This window comes from Carex rostrata, chromosome 22, assembly GCF_964058835.1.
Source record: "Carex rostrata chromosome 22, lpCarRost1.2, whole genome shotgun sequence".
Lineage (NCBI taxonomy): Eukaryota > Viridiplantae > Streptophyta > Magnoliopsida > Poales > Cyperaceae > Carex > Carex rostrata.
The window spans coordinates 2,595,444-2,609,815 of NC_135939.1; the positions used below are offsets into that span (position 1 = coordinate 2,595,444).

Here is a 14,372-nt window from a genome sequence, read left to right on the forward strand (position 1 = left end):
CTGGCTTTTCATTGGCATCAAGTATGTTAATCCTGAAATCAATAGGCAACTTGGATGCAGTAAGCTTTTGCATGCAGTATGCTTTCTTTATTGTAGAAAAATGGAATTGATTAAGACTATACTTTGCTTATCATAATCGCATATGCTATAAGCACTAAATAGTGTGGGATGGTAACTAGCCACATCAGCACATTTATATCCTGGACCACGTTGCACGTGCTTATATTGGAAGTATTCAGATCATCTAAGGGAAAAAAAAAAGTATTAAGCAACAACAGCTAGAATTGAATCCCGCTAGTGGAATGAATGCCCAATGAAGCTATCACATCGTCATTCTTACATAATATTGCAAAATTTTGCATTTTCCGCCTAAAAAGGATTCTGTGATTTCACATCCAATGCACCATCCAAATTGTTTCCACGCACATTTTGGTTTTACATGGTATGAAGTTAAATAAGGAAATGTGTGCTGTTATCAGATTTATGTCATATTTAATTTCGAGAAGGGCATATGGTTTGTGGACAGGGACAGGGAGATGTTAACCGGTGCAGTAACAATTAAATACAGTATGTAATTACATGTACAACACAGGCCCCAGAACTACCAATGAATACTCGTAAGCTGGAAGGTAAATTTTGTAAATGGCTATAATCAAGGCATAAATCGAAATTATTAAATAAATTATCGCTTGATCCTAGCTATGATGTATCGGCCTTTCTCCAAGTCATATATTGTCTTAAACTGAGGCTTCCTACATCTCAGGATCGACCAAGCAGCAAAAATAAGCAGCATGGGAAAAAATAGGAGAGAGATAACACCTGGCAAGTCATTTCTCATAAGAAAATTTATCCAATTTTGGTCTCTCGGGCTATTGTTAGATGCTTTGTGCATGAGAAATGCACCCAAAGCCCAGTCCAGTGGTACATCGCCCACCTTATTTGCAAAATCCACCCTGCCAAACAATATCAAAACAAACTATCGGTATCAATACACTTGCATGACTTTACCAATTATTGTAATAAAAGGTTTTGGCCCATTTCAGGTAGGATCCACATGGCTGTCCACTGGGGGTCAAGTTGACTATAGTTCTTTATTTTATATTCCTTGATGTTGGCATTCGGTTTTAACTTAATTGGATGTTTATGGGTATGCCAAGGCTAAGTTAGCCTAATTTAAGTGAAATTAAACAAGCAAATTGAACCCTTGCAGTTGGGTAATGAGGCTTAATTCAAGTTACAGTGAACCACCAGTTGAGGCCATTATGTCAGCACACGGGCCTGAATAGAAATCATTTGGTTTGTAATTTGTATCACTTCAAATAGGACAAGTATATATGTGATACCAGAATATTAATGAAATAATTTTAAGTAAATAACCTTTCGTCATCCAAGGAAATTCCAAGACTATCATGCAATAAAGCCACAATGTAGGCTGAAGAGAAGCAATATAAAAGCAATTCCTTTTCCTCTATTAATTGATATTTCTTCTTAAGCTTTGACCAGTCTTCACTACAAAATTGCTCACCAGCCGAAATTAATTCAGTGAGAAATGATCTGCGGCCCAGCCCAAAAAACTACCCAACAAGTTTTGTTCAGACCAAAAAAAAATAAGGAAAGAGTCAAAATCACATTAAACAAAAATTGAACTAGAGAAACAACAAAATAAAAATATTGAGCACAACCAACCTTGGAAGTATGGTAGAAGTTTTCTGTTGCCAAAAATCGTCCGTGCAGCTTAGGTGTAAATGCTGATCCGATGTGGCACTCAAGATATGCACATTTATCTGCATACATCAAGGCATACTTGATACCTATTTTCTACATAAAGAATATGCATATTCAATAGCTCGGTACGAGTAATACCTTTTCCTTGCTGAAGAAGGGAATATGCAGCTGATCTGCACTGAGAATAGTTACCAATTGCATATGAGGTAGAAATTTTCAATGATTTTGTCCCTTGCAAGTATCCTTTAGGCGTGCAAGGATCTCCATAAATTGCTTGCTCAATTGACTCACCAGCTACATTGAATCCAGATCTATTTATCAGTTCCCCATTATTTTTCATTTTTTTATTTTTTATTTTTCAAAACTTGGTAGTGAGTACCAAGATTAATTAATAGAGTTGTTTACAACATCATCACCTAAACTATTACAAAGGCTTATACTATACCAGCATTTCTAACCCTTGAGGCATCAAACCCCGGTCCCAGTACAGTCCCTGTTACACTTCTATTCCCTTTCCCACAGAGCCTTTGCCACAATCTCGCATCGTCTTTTGCACGGTTTGCAACTGGCCAAGGTGATATTTTCTTGCCCCTAAAAATTACCTCATTGCATTGCCACTATAATGACCACAATACTGCCATAAAATTAGTGATCCAAACATGCCTCAGTGTACCTGAATTGCCACAATAGTAACTGCTTGATGCCTCCCAAGTATCCTCCACTGTCTCACCATTTATCATAAAGTTGGCAAATTGACTCCAAACTTCCATTGCATTTCGGCAGTGAAAAATAAGATGATTTGCAGTTTCCACTGTGCCATCATCACACATCACACAATGAACCTCACAATTCATGCCCCTTCTGTTTAACAGCCGGCGCTTTCCATATTTCTACAAATCCCCACTTAATCTTTCCTGCTGTGATCAGTATCTTATAAACCAAACCCGCAGAATATTCCCCATTAGCTGACCAACGCCATTTAAATCTGTCCTCCAGGTCATTCAATACCAGTACCGTATCAGTAAAAGAAGAGATAACAGGGGAACCATCTGAAAAGGCTTCCTGTAGCAAAATGTGCTGAGAAATTGGTCTTGGCCCTCCATCTTTCATCCGCCTGAGAGGAGTTGGACCCCAACAATCGTACCAGTAAGAAATATTTGCTCCATTTCCAATGATCCATTGAGTACAACATTGAAATAGAACGTGAAACTTAATCAGTTGGTTCCAAAAGGACCCATTTACCATCCAGGTTTCAGGATCAGATTGACGAGGTCTATGTTTTCATAGAATCTGTATAACTGAATACCACAGGCCATCGGTTTGAGTTGTGGCCTTCCACCACCATCTAAGCAAAAGACAATTATTTCTCATCTCCAAATTTTGGACCCCTCAACCTCCAAACCGCTTAGGCAAACAGACTACCTCCCAATGATTATGTCTCTAAAATACAAAGGATCCAATGCCACTGCTTGGTGGCACCTTAATAGCTCTAACTTACAATTATTTCTCATCTCCAAATTTTGGACCCCTAAACCTCCAAACCGCTTAGGCAAACAGACCACCTCCCAATGATTATGTCTCTAAAATACAAAGGATCCAATGCCACTGCTTGGTGGCACCTTAATAGCGCTAACTTACAATGCAAAATTCATGAATCAAATAAACCACTGAACTTAAATCTACATTATTTACCCAGACTCCATTACAATGTAATCATTGTATAGTTTGGAGAGTAAAAATAGTGCGCCTTATTTGTCCACAACAGTTGATTTTTCAAGTGGGATAATCTTTAATGAAATGAACACAAAATGGAACTGTCATTTATATTGATAGTAAAACATGTGGTTAACCAAATATTTACAATCTATATCAAAAGAAAATTGGTTCATATTAGAAATAAGAAGCTTACCTGAGTTTAGTTTTCTCGAGCTAATCAAGCCTTGAAGTGATTCGTATGCCACATTCTGCTTAGCCAAAGCAATAGCAATAGCATTAACATATTGACGTGACAATTCACTATGTTGGTAGAAACTTATTCAAGGTACACCGCGCTCACCTGGCCAAGGTTGAGAAAGCTATGAGTGTACAGGTTGTATTTGACCTCTCCAAACTCAACCACATGTGAGAATTCTTTTGGCAATGGTTCACTGCTGACAAATGTCACCTGAAAATCAATACAGAGAATACTTTATGGAACAATTAGAAGATACTAGAACATAACATGGCTAAATCAAAACAATATAAAGAAGAAATGAAACCTGTGCAGAAGCCCCACCGAGTTCGACAATCCCAGTGGTATCTTTCGGGTTGCCTCCAAGAGTTCCCATGGCGTAATTAGCAACTACCCAAGCATAAATTCCCTCCTCGAACCCTGCGATATTATAATATTTTCCATCAGTTTTCCATGCATTGTAGTTTATCATACATAATTTACTAACAACAAGATAAGAGGATCAAATAGGAATGGAATGCCTGAAATCACAGTAGCCCAGTTATCCTCAAATAGAAATCCCGACAACTTCAAAACTTTTCTACAAGAATCCAAAATCCTCTCGGTAATTCCTGGATCGAGCAATCTCAACCCGGCCGTAGCCATTAGCCGGATCTCAGTCTGCCCCCACAAATCCTTCTCCACCATCCCTTCTGCAAAATCAATCAATTCAATCAATGATTTTCCTGCATTTTCTGGATTTAAAGCATAGGCCGACAACCCCGGTACAACCTTCTTAGAGCCGCTCAATCCAAAATCTACATCAACTGGCACCGCATTCGCGCCTGCTAACATTCTATACCCGATTACATGAATTCTCGACCCAGTACTACCAGCATCGATAATAATTGAATATTTCAGGCTGTTGGAATCCCCTCTCGAAAATTTGATGAGAAAATGGATAATTAGCAATAAAATGGCCGAGCCAAGAAAAACTAGGAGAAATGAACAGCTTCCGTGGTGGCGTTTAGAGGAAGGAGGAGAGGGGCGCGGTTTGGAGGAGTTCGTCGCCATGGCCGTCGATTCTGGAGCTTTGGTTCGGGCAATGGCTCGTCGCATCAAATTAGAGGAGTTAGATCGTAGGTTTAGATAGTAATGAAATATTTTAGTTGGCTTTTCTCCGCAAAGGCGGAGGAGAGAGGAGTCGTGGTGGTGTTCCTCAGACGAGGAGGAGGTGGAGCTGCTGCTGAGTGCTGAGGCGTGTCGGATGTGATTTTTGTCACCTGGATCGGTTTGATGAAGGTGGAAAGTAACTTGTCATTAGTGGGACCCAGAAGCAGTGAGCCATTTATTTTATATTGGAGGGAGAACGTGTCCAGTCGACTTATATTACAGCAAAATTTATTCTAGTCTTCAAATTCCTGGCAGCCTCTGCCAGGCTTAAAAAAAAAAAAAGTTTATTCTAGTCGGCACTCGGCAGTCGGCACTCGGCACTCGGCAGTCGCGGCGAGCTGGGAAAATAATTAAGAAAAAGTAAAAAAACAAATCCTGATTTAATTCGCATGCAGGAAAAAAAATATATATATATATTTTTAATTTTGCATGAATTAAGTATCTCCAGCTGTTGTATATTCATCGTGTCTCCATATTGAAGTTTAATAATTTTAATTGAGTTACATAATTGAATCAAATGCCTCCATGTTTTTGTACCTCCATCATGCCTTCATCTCTCTCTATCATTTTCAAAGCTCAAACAGTCGATCCGAACCGCTCAACCTAACCTCCATACTAAAATATGTTTGGAGACCAAATTTTATATTTTTAGGAATTTTTTTACTATTTTTTTAGATAGGTACAAAATCAGTAAATCTGAACCATCTAAAAACAGTATTTTTGTACCTATCTAAAAAAATAGTAAAAAAATTCCTAAAAATATAAAATTTGGTCTCCAAACATATTTTAGTATGGAGGTTAGGTTGAGCGGTTCGGATCGACCGTTTGAACTTTGAAAATGATGGAGAGAGATGGAGGCATGATGGAAGCACAAAAATATGGAGGCATTTGAACCCTCCTCTTGAATCATATATGAATATGGTTATTACTTTTCATTTGCAGATATATATATATATATATATATATTGGTAGTTTATGAAATTATTATGATGAATTTCAAGATTATCGAAAGAATGATGTAAAATGTTCCAAGACTATAATTTCACATACTATCATATATCCAATGCGGATATGGCAATACAATAATTTTTAAAAATAAGAAATATAAAACGTTTATTTTATATATTGTATTTTATATATATTATTAATTCCACATTTATATTATATAAATTAAATATAAAAAATTATGGATATGATATGGTAAAATAGTCGAAATATATACGAAATATAAATTATATTAGCATTTAACAACAAAATGGAGAGTGGTGTGTAGTGGTTAAGGGACATGGTTCTTGTGCCACACAACTAGAGTTTGATTCTTGGTGGTGCAGCATATTCGATTGTATTCAGACATATCAGAGACTTTTGTATTCGGACGTATCAAGGGATTAAGGATAAGCCACATAAGCAGACATGTCAGCTGACATATTGGATACGTATCGGTGCTGTATTGAATGCATATCGGTATCCGATATGTATCCGACTCAGGTACGAAGCTCAATGTAAAGTATCCAAGTAACATAGGTGAGCATGTAAACCGATTAATATAGGATATTAATTTATTATTTGAGATTATATTTATTATTATGGGTTTCATTTCATAAGAGAATGGTAGTTTTTTTACGTTGGCTCGTCACGCCTATCACAACCCTCCTCCTTTATCCTGGCTTGGGACAGGCTGTGCAGAAACTACACATGCAGGTGTGCCTAGTATGTGAAACTTTATTTTGGAAAGATCTTGATGGCATGGTCAGAAGTGTGCCTAGTAGTGAGAAACTTTTCATAGGAGGAGATTTTAACGACCATGTTGGTACAACTAGTGGGGGATTTGAGAGGATACATGGAGGTTTTAAATATGACGATAGGAACCAAGAAGGAGAAGAGATCTAGAATTTCGCTGTAGCCTATGACCTCATGTTAGCTAATACCTTCTTTAGAAAGAGACAATCCCATATAGTTACCTTTAGTAGTGGCCAGCACTCTAGTCAGATCAATTTTGTCCTTACTAGGATAGATGACAAATGAGCTTGCGTAGATTGTAAGATTATACTTAGAGAATGTGTTGTTTCACAACATCAGCTTCTGATATCTGATTTTTGTCTTCGGATGCGTGTTTGGCAAGACAAAGGTGCCAAAATTACAAGGATGAAGTAGTGGAAGCTCAAAAGGGACGCATCATGGGTGTTTAAGGATAGGGTGATTAAAGAAGGGGCATGAAACGTAGAAGGCGAAGCAAATCAGAGGAAATGGTGAATCGCGTTCGGAAAGTGGTTACGGAGGTGTTTGGAGTGACAAGAGGAAATAAACATGAACCTAAAGATACTTGGTGGTGGAAAGAGGATATGCAAAATGCTATCAAAGAGAAAAATGAATGCTATAAATGCTTGCATCATCACAGGAGTGAGGATAACATATAAAAGTACAAAACGGCAAAAAAGAACGCAAAGAAAGCAGTGAGTGAAGCAAGGGGTCGTGCATATGAAGATTTATATCAGAAGCTAAGTGCAAAGGAGGGCGAAAAGGACGTCTATAGATAGCTACACTCCGCGAGAGAAAGACGAGAGACTTTAACCAAGTTAAATACATTAAGGACGAGAATGGTGGACTTATGGTGAAAGACGACGAGATAAAGAATAGATGGAGACCATACTTCAATAAGCTATTCAATGGATAGGATAATAGCACCACAATCGAGTTGGATGACTCTTTTGATGACATCAATAGACGATTTGTTCGGAGAATTCAAGAGTCTTAGGTGAAGGAGGCATTAAGAATAATGAAAGTAGGCAAGGCGTTGGGGCCTGATAACATCCCTATCGAGGGGTGGAGGTGCCTTGGAGACATAGGGGTAGCTTGGCTAACTAAGTTGTTCAATAGCATTTTCAGATCAAACAAGATGTCTGACAAGTGGAGGAGAAGCATATTAGTACCAATCTTCAAGAATAAGGGAGATATTCAAAGTTGTACAAATTACAGATGAATTAAGCTTATGAGTCATATAATAAAGCTTTGGGAGAGAGTCATTGAGCATCGCTTAAGAAAAATGACAAGCATTACAATGAACCAATTTGGTTTTATGTCTGGGAGGTCGACCACAGAGGCAATTTCTTGACGAGACAACTTATGGAGAGATATAGGGGGCAAAAGAAGGACTTGCACATGGTATTTATTGACTTGGAGAAAGCGTACGACAAAGTACCGAGGAATGTCATGTGGTGAGCTCTTGAAAAGAAGAAAGTTCCAACAAAGTACGTTACCTTCATCAAAGATATGTACGATGACATTGTGATTAGTGTCAGAGCATGCAATAGAGAAACTAATGTCTTTTCTCTTAAGATAAGATTACATCAAGGATATGTACATTACCCTAGTGATGGATGAAGTTACAGGGGACATACAAGGGGAGATCCCTTGGTGTATGCTATTTGCTGATGATGTGGTGTTAATCGACGAGAGTAGGATAAGAGTTGATAGTCAACTAGAGTTGTGGAGACAGACTCTAGAATCGAAGGGTTTTAGACTTAGTAGAACTAAAACTGAGTATATGAGGTGTGAGTTCAGCGGTGTCAGGTCAGATAATGGAGATGTCACTTTGGCTGGACAAGTAGTGCCTAGGAAGGACACCTTTCGATATTTGGGGTTGATGTTGCAGAGCGATGATGAGATTGGTGAAGATGTTAGCCATAGGATACGAGTGGGGTGGGTCAAATAGCGATAGGCATCTGGCATCCTATGTGATAAAAAAGTCTCACAAAAGCTCAAAGGTAAGTTCTACTTGACGGCTATCAGACTTGCGATGTTATATGGTGTAGAATGTTGGGCTACTAAAAGACAACACGTTTAGAAGATAAGTGTAGCAGAGATGTGTATGTTACGGTGGAGTTGTGGCCATACAAGATGGGACCGCATTAGAAATAATATACGTGGCATACTTGGGGTAGCACCGATTGAAGAGAAGATCATCCAACACCGTTTGAGATGGTTTGGACATCTCCAACGGAGGCCTTCTAAAGCATTGGTGCGTACTGAAATTATAAGGCGTATCAAAAATACAAGGAGAGGCAAAGATCGGCTGATATTGCTATATCTAATCTATTATTTTGACCAATTTTCGTACCAAAACATGTATTTTAAGCCATCAAATAACGTCTACTATAATGAATATATATAGAATGTGGTACTGCTGCGCTTTCATTCTTACTTCGCAGGGAAATTGGTGAAATCAAGGGAATTTCTGAAGTTCAGAGACTTTGATGCGACCCGCATCATGGTTGACGCGAGGCACATCCAGTCCTCCGAGTCGCACTGTCAACCCATCCAAGTCGCATCGAGCAGGTCGCAATGCCATCTCATGCGAGGCGCATCAGACGAGTTCCAACGTGGGTCGCAACACTGGTGACGCGACTCGCGTCAAGAGTTCCCAGAGCAGACAGCGGAGGCCCAATGAAGCCCAGTAATGGCCCGAATTTGAAGTACTCGTTTGGGGAAAGCTATAAATAGACCACCTTCTGCCACTGGAGAGGGAGTTCAGAAATTCAAGATTTGAAACCTCAAGACCTTTGGAGTGTCGTTCAAGAAAGAGAAGGAGCTGAGGAGTGAAGATTCTTGCTAGATCAATTTCTTCATTCGGTTTTATCATGATTTTCTCTCTTATCTCTTTCTTTATGATGCTTGAGTAGATCTATCTTGTTTCTAGGGTTGATGTAATCTATAACTTTGTTTGTAATGCATTGAATTTGAATTTGAGTTGTTCTTGTGTTCATTTGATTGAGTATTATTCTTCCATTGCTTGATTGAGATTGTTTGATTGAATCTTGTTATCTATTGTTGAATGTTTCTTACATCTCTTCTAATATTTTGACCTTGATGTTTCTTGCAATTTAATCAAGTACTTTAGGTAGATCTTAGATCTGAAAGGATAGATCAATTGAACCGAGAGGTGAGATTTCCATCTATTGAAAGATAGTGGATACCTTTAGCAAACCGAACAAATGACTTAGATTGAACATTAGTAAATGAAAGTTTGAGGTTGTAGATCTAAGAAGGTGAAATTGCAATTCATTACTAGATTCATTAAGCCAATAAACGAGAGTTGAGGTTCAGGAACTTTAGGTACGGTCAATAGATCCTTACACAAGTGAAGAACTCAGAAACGAGTTCAATGCTGCATTCACTCGAGGACCACGCGGGTCGTATCACAAGGGTCGCATGCGAAAGCATGCGAGTCGCGTGAAGGTCCAGAGAGGCAAGGTTGAGGATGAAATCTGAAACCCTGTAAACTTCATTTTAAAATCGATTTGAACCAACATTCATTTTCTGTTATCTTCTATTATTGAATTTAGAAACTTGAAACGAATTCAAACCAAACTTGTCACTTCTAGTACTTAACCAGGATAAGTAGTGATCTAGAATAGAATTGTACCGTTCCTGAGGATCGATACCTGATTATACTCTTGAACGAAAGTTGTGCACTTGCAACATAATTCAAAAGCTAAATCACGGTTTAAAAGGGTACAGCTCGCTGTACCTGAAACTTTGTGTATAACATACTTTTGTGCGAACATCGGCCACGATTGACATGAAACGAAGCAGTAAAAAGAGACTTAAAGGAGTGGAATGTATCTAAGGAGTGGGCTTCGGACAGGAGCGCGTGGAAGACTAGCGATCCACGTACTAGAACCATAACCTAGTAGTAGGTAGGGATTATTTAGGAATAGTATTATAGGTCTTAGGTCATAGGACTATAAATTTGGAGTCAATGATGTAAACTTAGGACTTTGACCCCTACGATTGATATTTTAGGTAGAATATAATTAATATTAGTATTAGTGTTATTATTGTCACTTTCACTTTCACTTTTATTTTTATTTTATTATTTTATTATTTTTATTTTTATTACTACTTTATTACTACTTATCTTTATTTTATGATTATGATTGAGTTTCATTTCTAATTTATCCTAACTTGTTTGAGACTAAAGGCTTGATTGTTGTTGTTATTGTATATTTATTATTATTATTATTATTATTATTATTATTATTATTATTATTATTATTATTATTATTATTATTATTATTATAATACTTTTAAAAATAGATAATCATGTATGCATAAAAATATATAGAAACATTTGATCTATTTTCTACAATTTTTTAATAAATAAAATCACCATGACTCACTAAGTATTGATTGAGAAGAAGAGTTCCATTGTCACAGATTTTTTATGAAACAAAAATTGTTACAATCTTATTTACATAATCAGTAATCAGTAGCGGAGTCACATAGAACTGAGTGTGATCAATTGACTCCACTCAGTTTTAAAAAATAAAAAAATATATGCATTCATTTAAAAAAATATATATATGTTCTCCATAATACTCGTTGAACTCACCGAGTAGAAGTGAAATTCTTCCAAAATCAGAGTGTTTCAGTTTATTTTTTTTATTATAGTGTAAATAAATTTTTTGGCTTATTTATTGTTTGATTCGTACAATTATTAGAATAAGTAAATGTCCACCACTATTATTTTACAATACGCGTAAGTTTGATCAAAATTCTAACCCTTTGTTATTAAAATGTACAGATTCAAGTGATAAATTTTGATTTTGCATTTTTTTACATTTTTTTTAAATCAATACCTCAAGTGAATATTAAATTCTAAAACTTATAAAAATAAAAGATTTGCCTGGTTTTGTATAACAAAAAGAGCCAAGCATTGAAAAATGTTTAATTAATAGAACCGAACAGGGCCATTGCTCTGGCCATATGTAGATTCTTAAGTGCTGGGTTGTTAATAATATTTATATTGTGATATACTTAGTATTAGTTAAATGTACTGAGAGCCCATATTTGTCGTTCCATGACTCATTTCATTTTTCCAATTCAGGATCTCCTGTTGAATTAAAGTTTGTTGCCATTTGCATTGACAGTCAGACAGGTATCACTACTACTAGCAGCTTATGTATTGTCTCACATTTAAAATGTTCCTTCCATTAATATCTGAATTCATTTTTTGTGTAACATTTGTAAAGCAATCAATTGGAACATAACTTCACTGAATTGTATGCTATAAGCCATTAGAACTTGAAGAAAAACTATCAGAGATTGTGAATATTTTTGTTTCAGACAAATAAAGAAAAAGAGAGAGATGACAAAAGGAAGAGAAAGGCCATTAGGCCAAGATGTAAATGGGAGAATGATTTTAATTGATTACTTAATTTGTTACATTTTGAACACACACGTAATGATGTTAAACTCTTATGTTTGCTCAGGCCTCAGTTTAATCTTCTTCTCTTTTTTTTCTTTTTTTTTTTTCCTTTTTAAACGATGCTTAAAGGCTTAGAGCCCAATCTATATCTCTATTCTTATATTAAATTATCAAATGTGAGAAATTTAAATTTAAAATTAATTATTGTTAAAAATTCTCATTAAAATTTGAATTGCAAATTTGAGAAATTAAAATTTATTGAATCTAATTACCATATTTATTTTATTCATTGAATTGGTATAATTAAGATATGATAATATTAATTGGATCGAAAATCCATTTCATTGATTGTCATAATAGAAATTTAATACTATGAATTGTTGTTGTTCATGATATATTGTCTTGTTTGACATGGTGATTTAATTCCTAAATTATTCATAATGATTATTTTTTTATTGGATGAATTTTAATATTTATGACTTGATGTTTTATTTCATATGTCTTAATTTTAATTTATGATCAAATTAAGGGACGTGTATAAACTGAGGGAGGGAAGTGTATAAACTGTGTTATTTTCTCTTTTTCTTCGATTTTTAAAAAGGAGGGGAAGACTGGGAAAAATGGCCGGCGGAGCCGGCTTCGTCACGGAACGACACGGTTACGGTATGCGAGTCAATTACGTGCCGTGATTCGTGTGTCTTGTGCCGTAACCATTTACGTGTCTTTAGAAAATTTGACACGGTACGTCACACGAAAAATCTAGTCACGGCACGTATAGTCACGCAGGTCACGTGTAATTAAGACCGTTTAATCTTTACAAAATGATAAATATTAAATAAACTAACCTAAATTATGATTAAATGGTCACATGAGTCACTTTTTTTTTATCTCTCTTGTGGAACTAAGATATTCGATTCTGACTAAATATATAATTCCGATTTTTTTTCGAGTAACGAACTTTTTATTCCGCCAAACATTTCTCAAATTATTATGTCTCTGACCCTCTCCCAAATCGGACCAGACCCCCAATCCTTTTCCACCCGAGCATAAAAGTAAAACAAAACAGATCGATTCTCCGATCAAGCTCTCAAGCTCTCATTGTCAGAGCTTCACCATTTACCGCTCAAGCTCTCAAGGTCTCTCTCTTAGTTAACTCATCTATATCAAATTAGTGCATCAGCCTGTTTATATTATATATGAAAAACTCAAGTAAATTGACTCATTGTCATTTCTAAAAAAAAAAAAAATTGAAAGCTTTTTGAAAGTGTAATTAGTCTAAAATTATTTTGTTTTTCATAATGAACAAAATAATTTAGTGTGGAGGTGGGAGAAGCATGATAAATTTACAGTTAAGTTTTTTGTATAAGTTTTTAAACTTTAGAGGTGTCACACCAATCAAATTATTACTGATGGACTATATTTGTTTTCCATAAATAAGAACATTTATGTGACTTCTGTGCAAAAATAAGATAATCATCACCAAAGCAAATTTGGCAAAAAGAGATTGGGATGGATGTACAACTTGTCAGTTTTGTCAGCAATTTGAAGATTATGTAAATTTGTCTGATTTTGGATGGATAGACATGGAAATATATGTCAAAAAAAAAATCTACTTCCATATATCTAAATTAAAAAATATATACTTCCATATATCTAAATTAAAAAAAAAATCAAGCTTCATTTCCCAAAAAAAAAATGTAAGAAACCTGATAGCGAATGACCTTTACGAGTACTTATTTTATAAAAAAAGGCATCAAGACGACCCCATAAAAATATAAATTGTGGTTTGATTATTTAGGTTATTAGGCGCACGGTATTTTGATACTTGCAACAGAAGATCTCTAAAGCATCTTTACAGAATCTGAGCGTGTCGGGGTGCGTTTTCCAGTTGGATATTTCGCGTAAAAACTTGTAACTGTTATAATAAATTACTCGGTGTAATTATTATAGATTAGAATTTTTTTTTCTTTAGATTAGAACCGTTTTTTTTTTTTTTTTTTTTTTTTTTTTTGTATGCTTGCTGCCAATCTGGATTTGCAAATCCTGAATAATCGTTGTCATGTCATACTGCACAAACATCCTGTCAATCGCAGTCTAATTAAATTATGAATTCTCTATGTTTTCAATATGTTTTCAAAGCTTTTGACACATTGTCTTGAAGTCTTGGAAGTCCTCAAATAAGTTCTTATGAATTCTCTATTTATTCTAGCTATGGATTTCCAAATAAAACCATATCTATTTATTCTAACTATGGATTTTCTATCAGCATGATCATAAAGTGAACTACGATGTTTTTAAACTCATTATACTTTTTGATGAGTTTAACTCCACAAATTT

The 14,372-nt window shown here is 35.7% G+C and overlaps 1 protein-coding gene across 1 annotated transcript; it reads right to left on the reverse strand.

Moving 5' to 3' along the window:
- Positions 1-602: 602 nt before the first annotated feature.
- LOC144574102 (putative apyrase 6) lies at positions 603-4,921 on the reverse strand. The gene is made up of 8 exons (XM_078323965.1): positions 4,198-4,921; positions 3,984-4,096; positions 3,782-3,889; positions 3,635-3,689; positions 1,864-2,019; positions 1,687-1,784; positions 1,378-1,574; positions 603-953 (listed from the first exon to the last, which is right to left on the reverse strand). The coding sequence occupies exons 1-8, from the start codon at positions 4,772-4,774 to the stop codon at positions 683-685; spliced, it is 1,575 nt and encodes a 524-aa protein (XP_078180091.1). The 5' UTR covers positions 4,775-4,921; the 3' UTR covers positions 603-682.
- Positions 4,922-14,372: the final 9,451 nt, after the last annotated feature.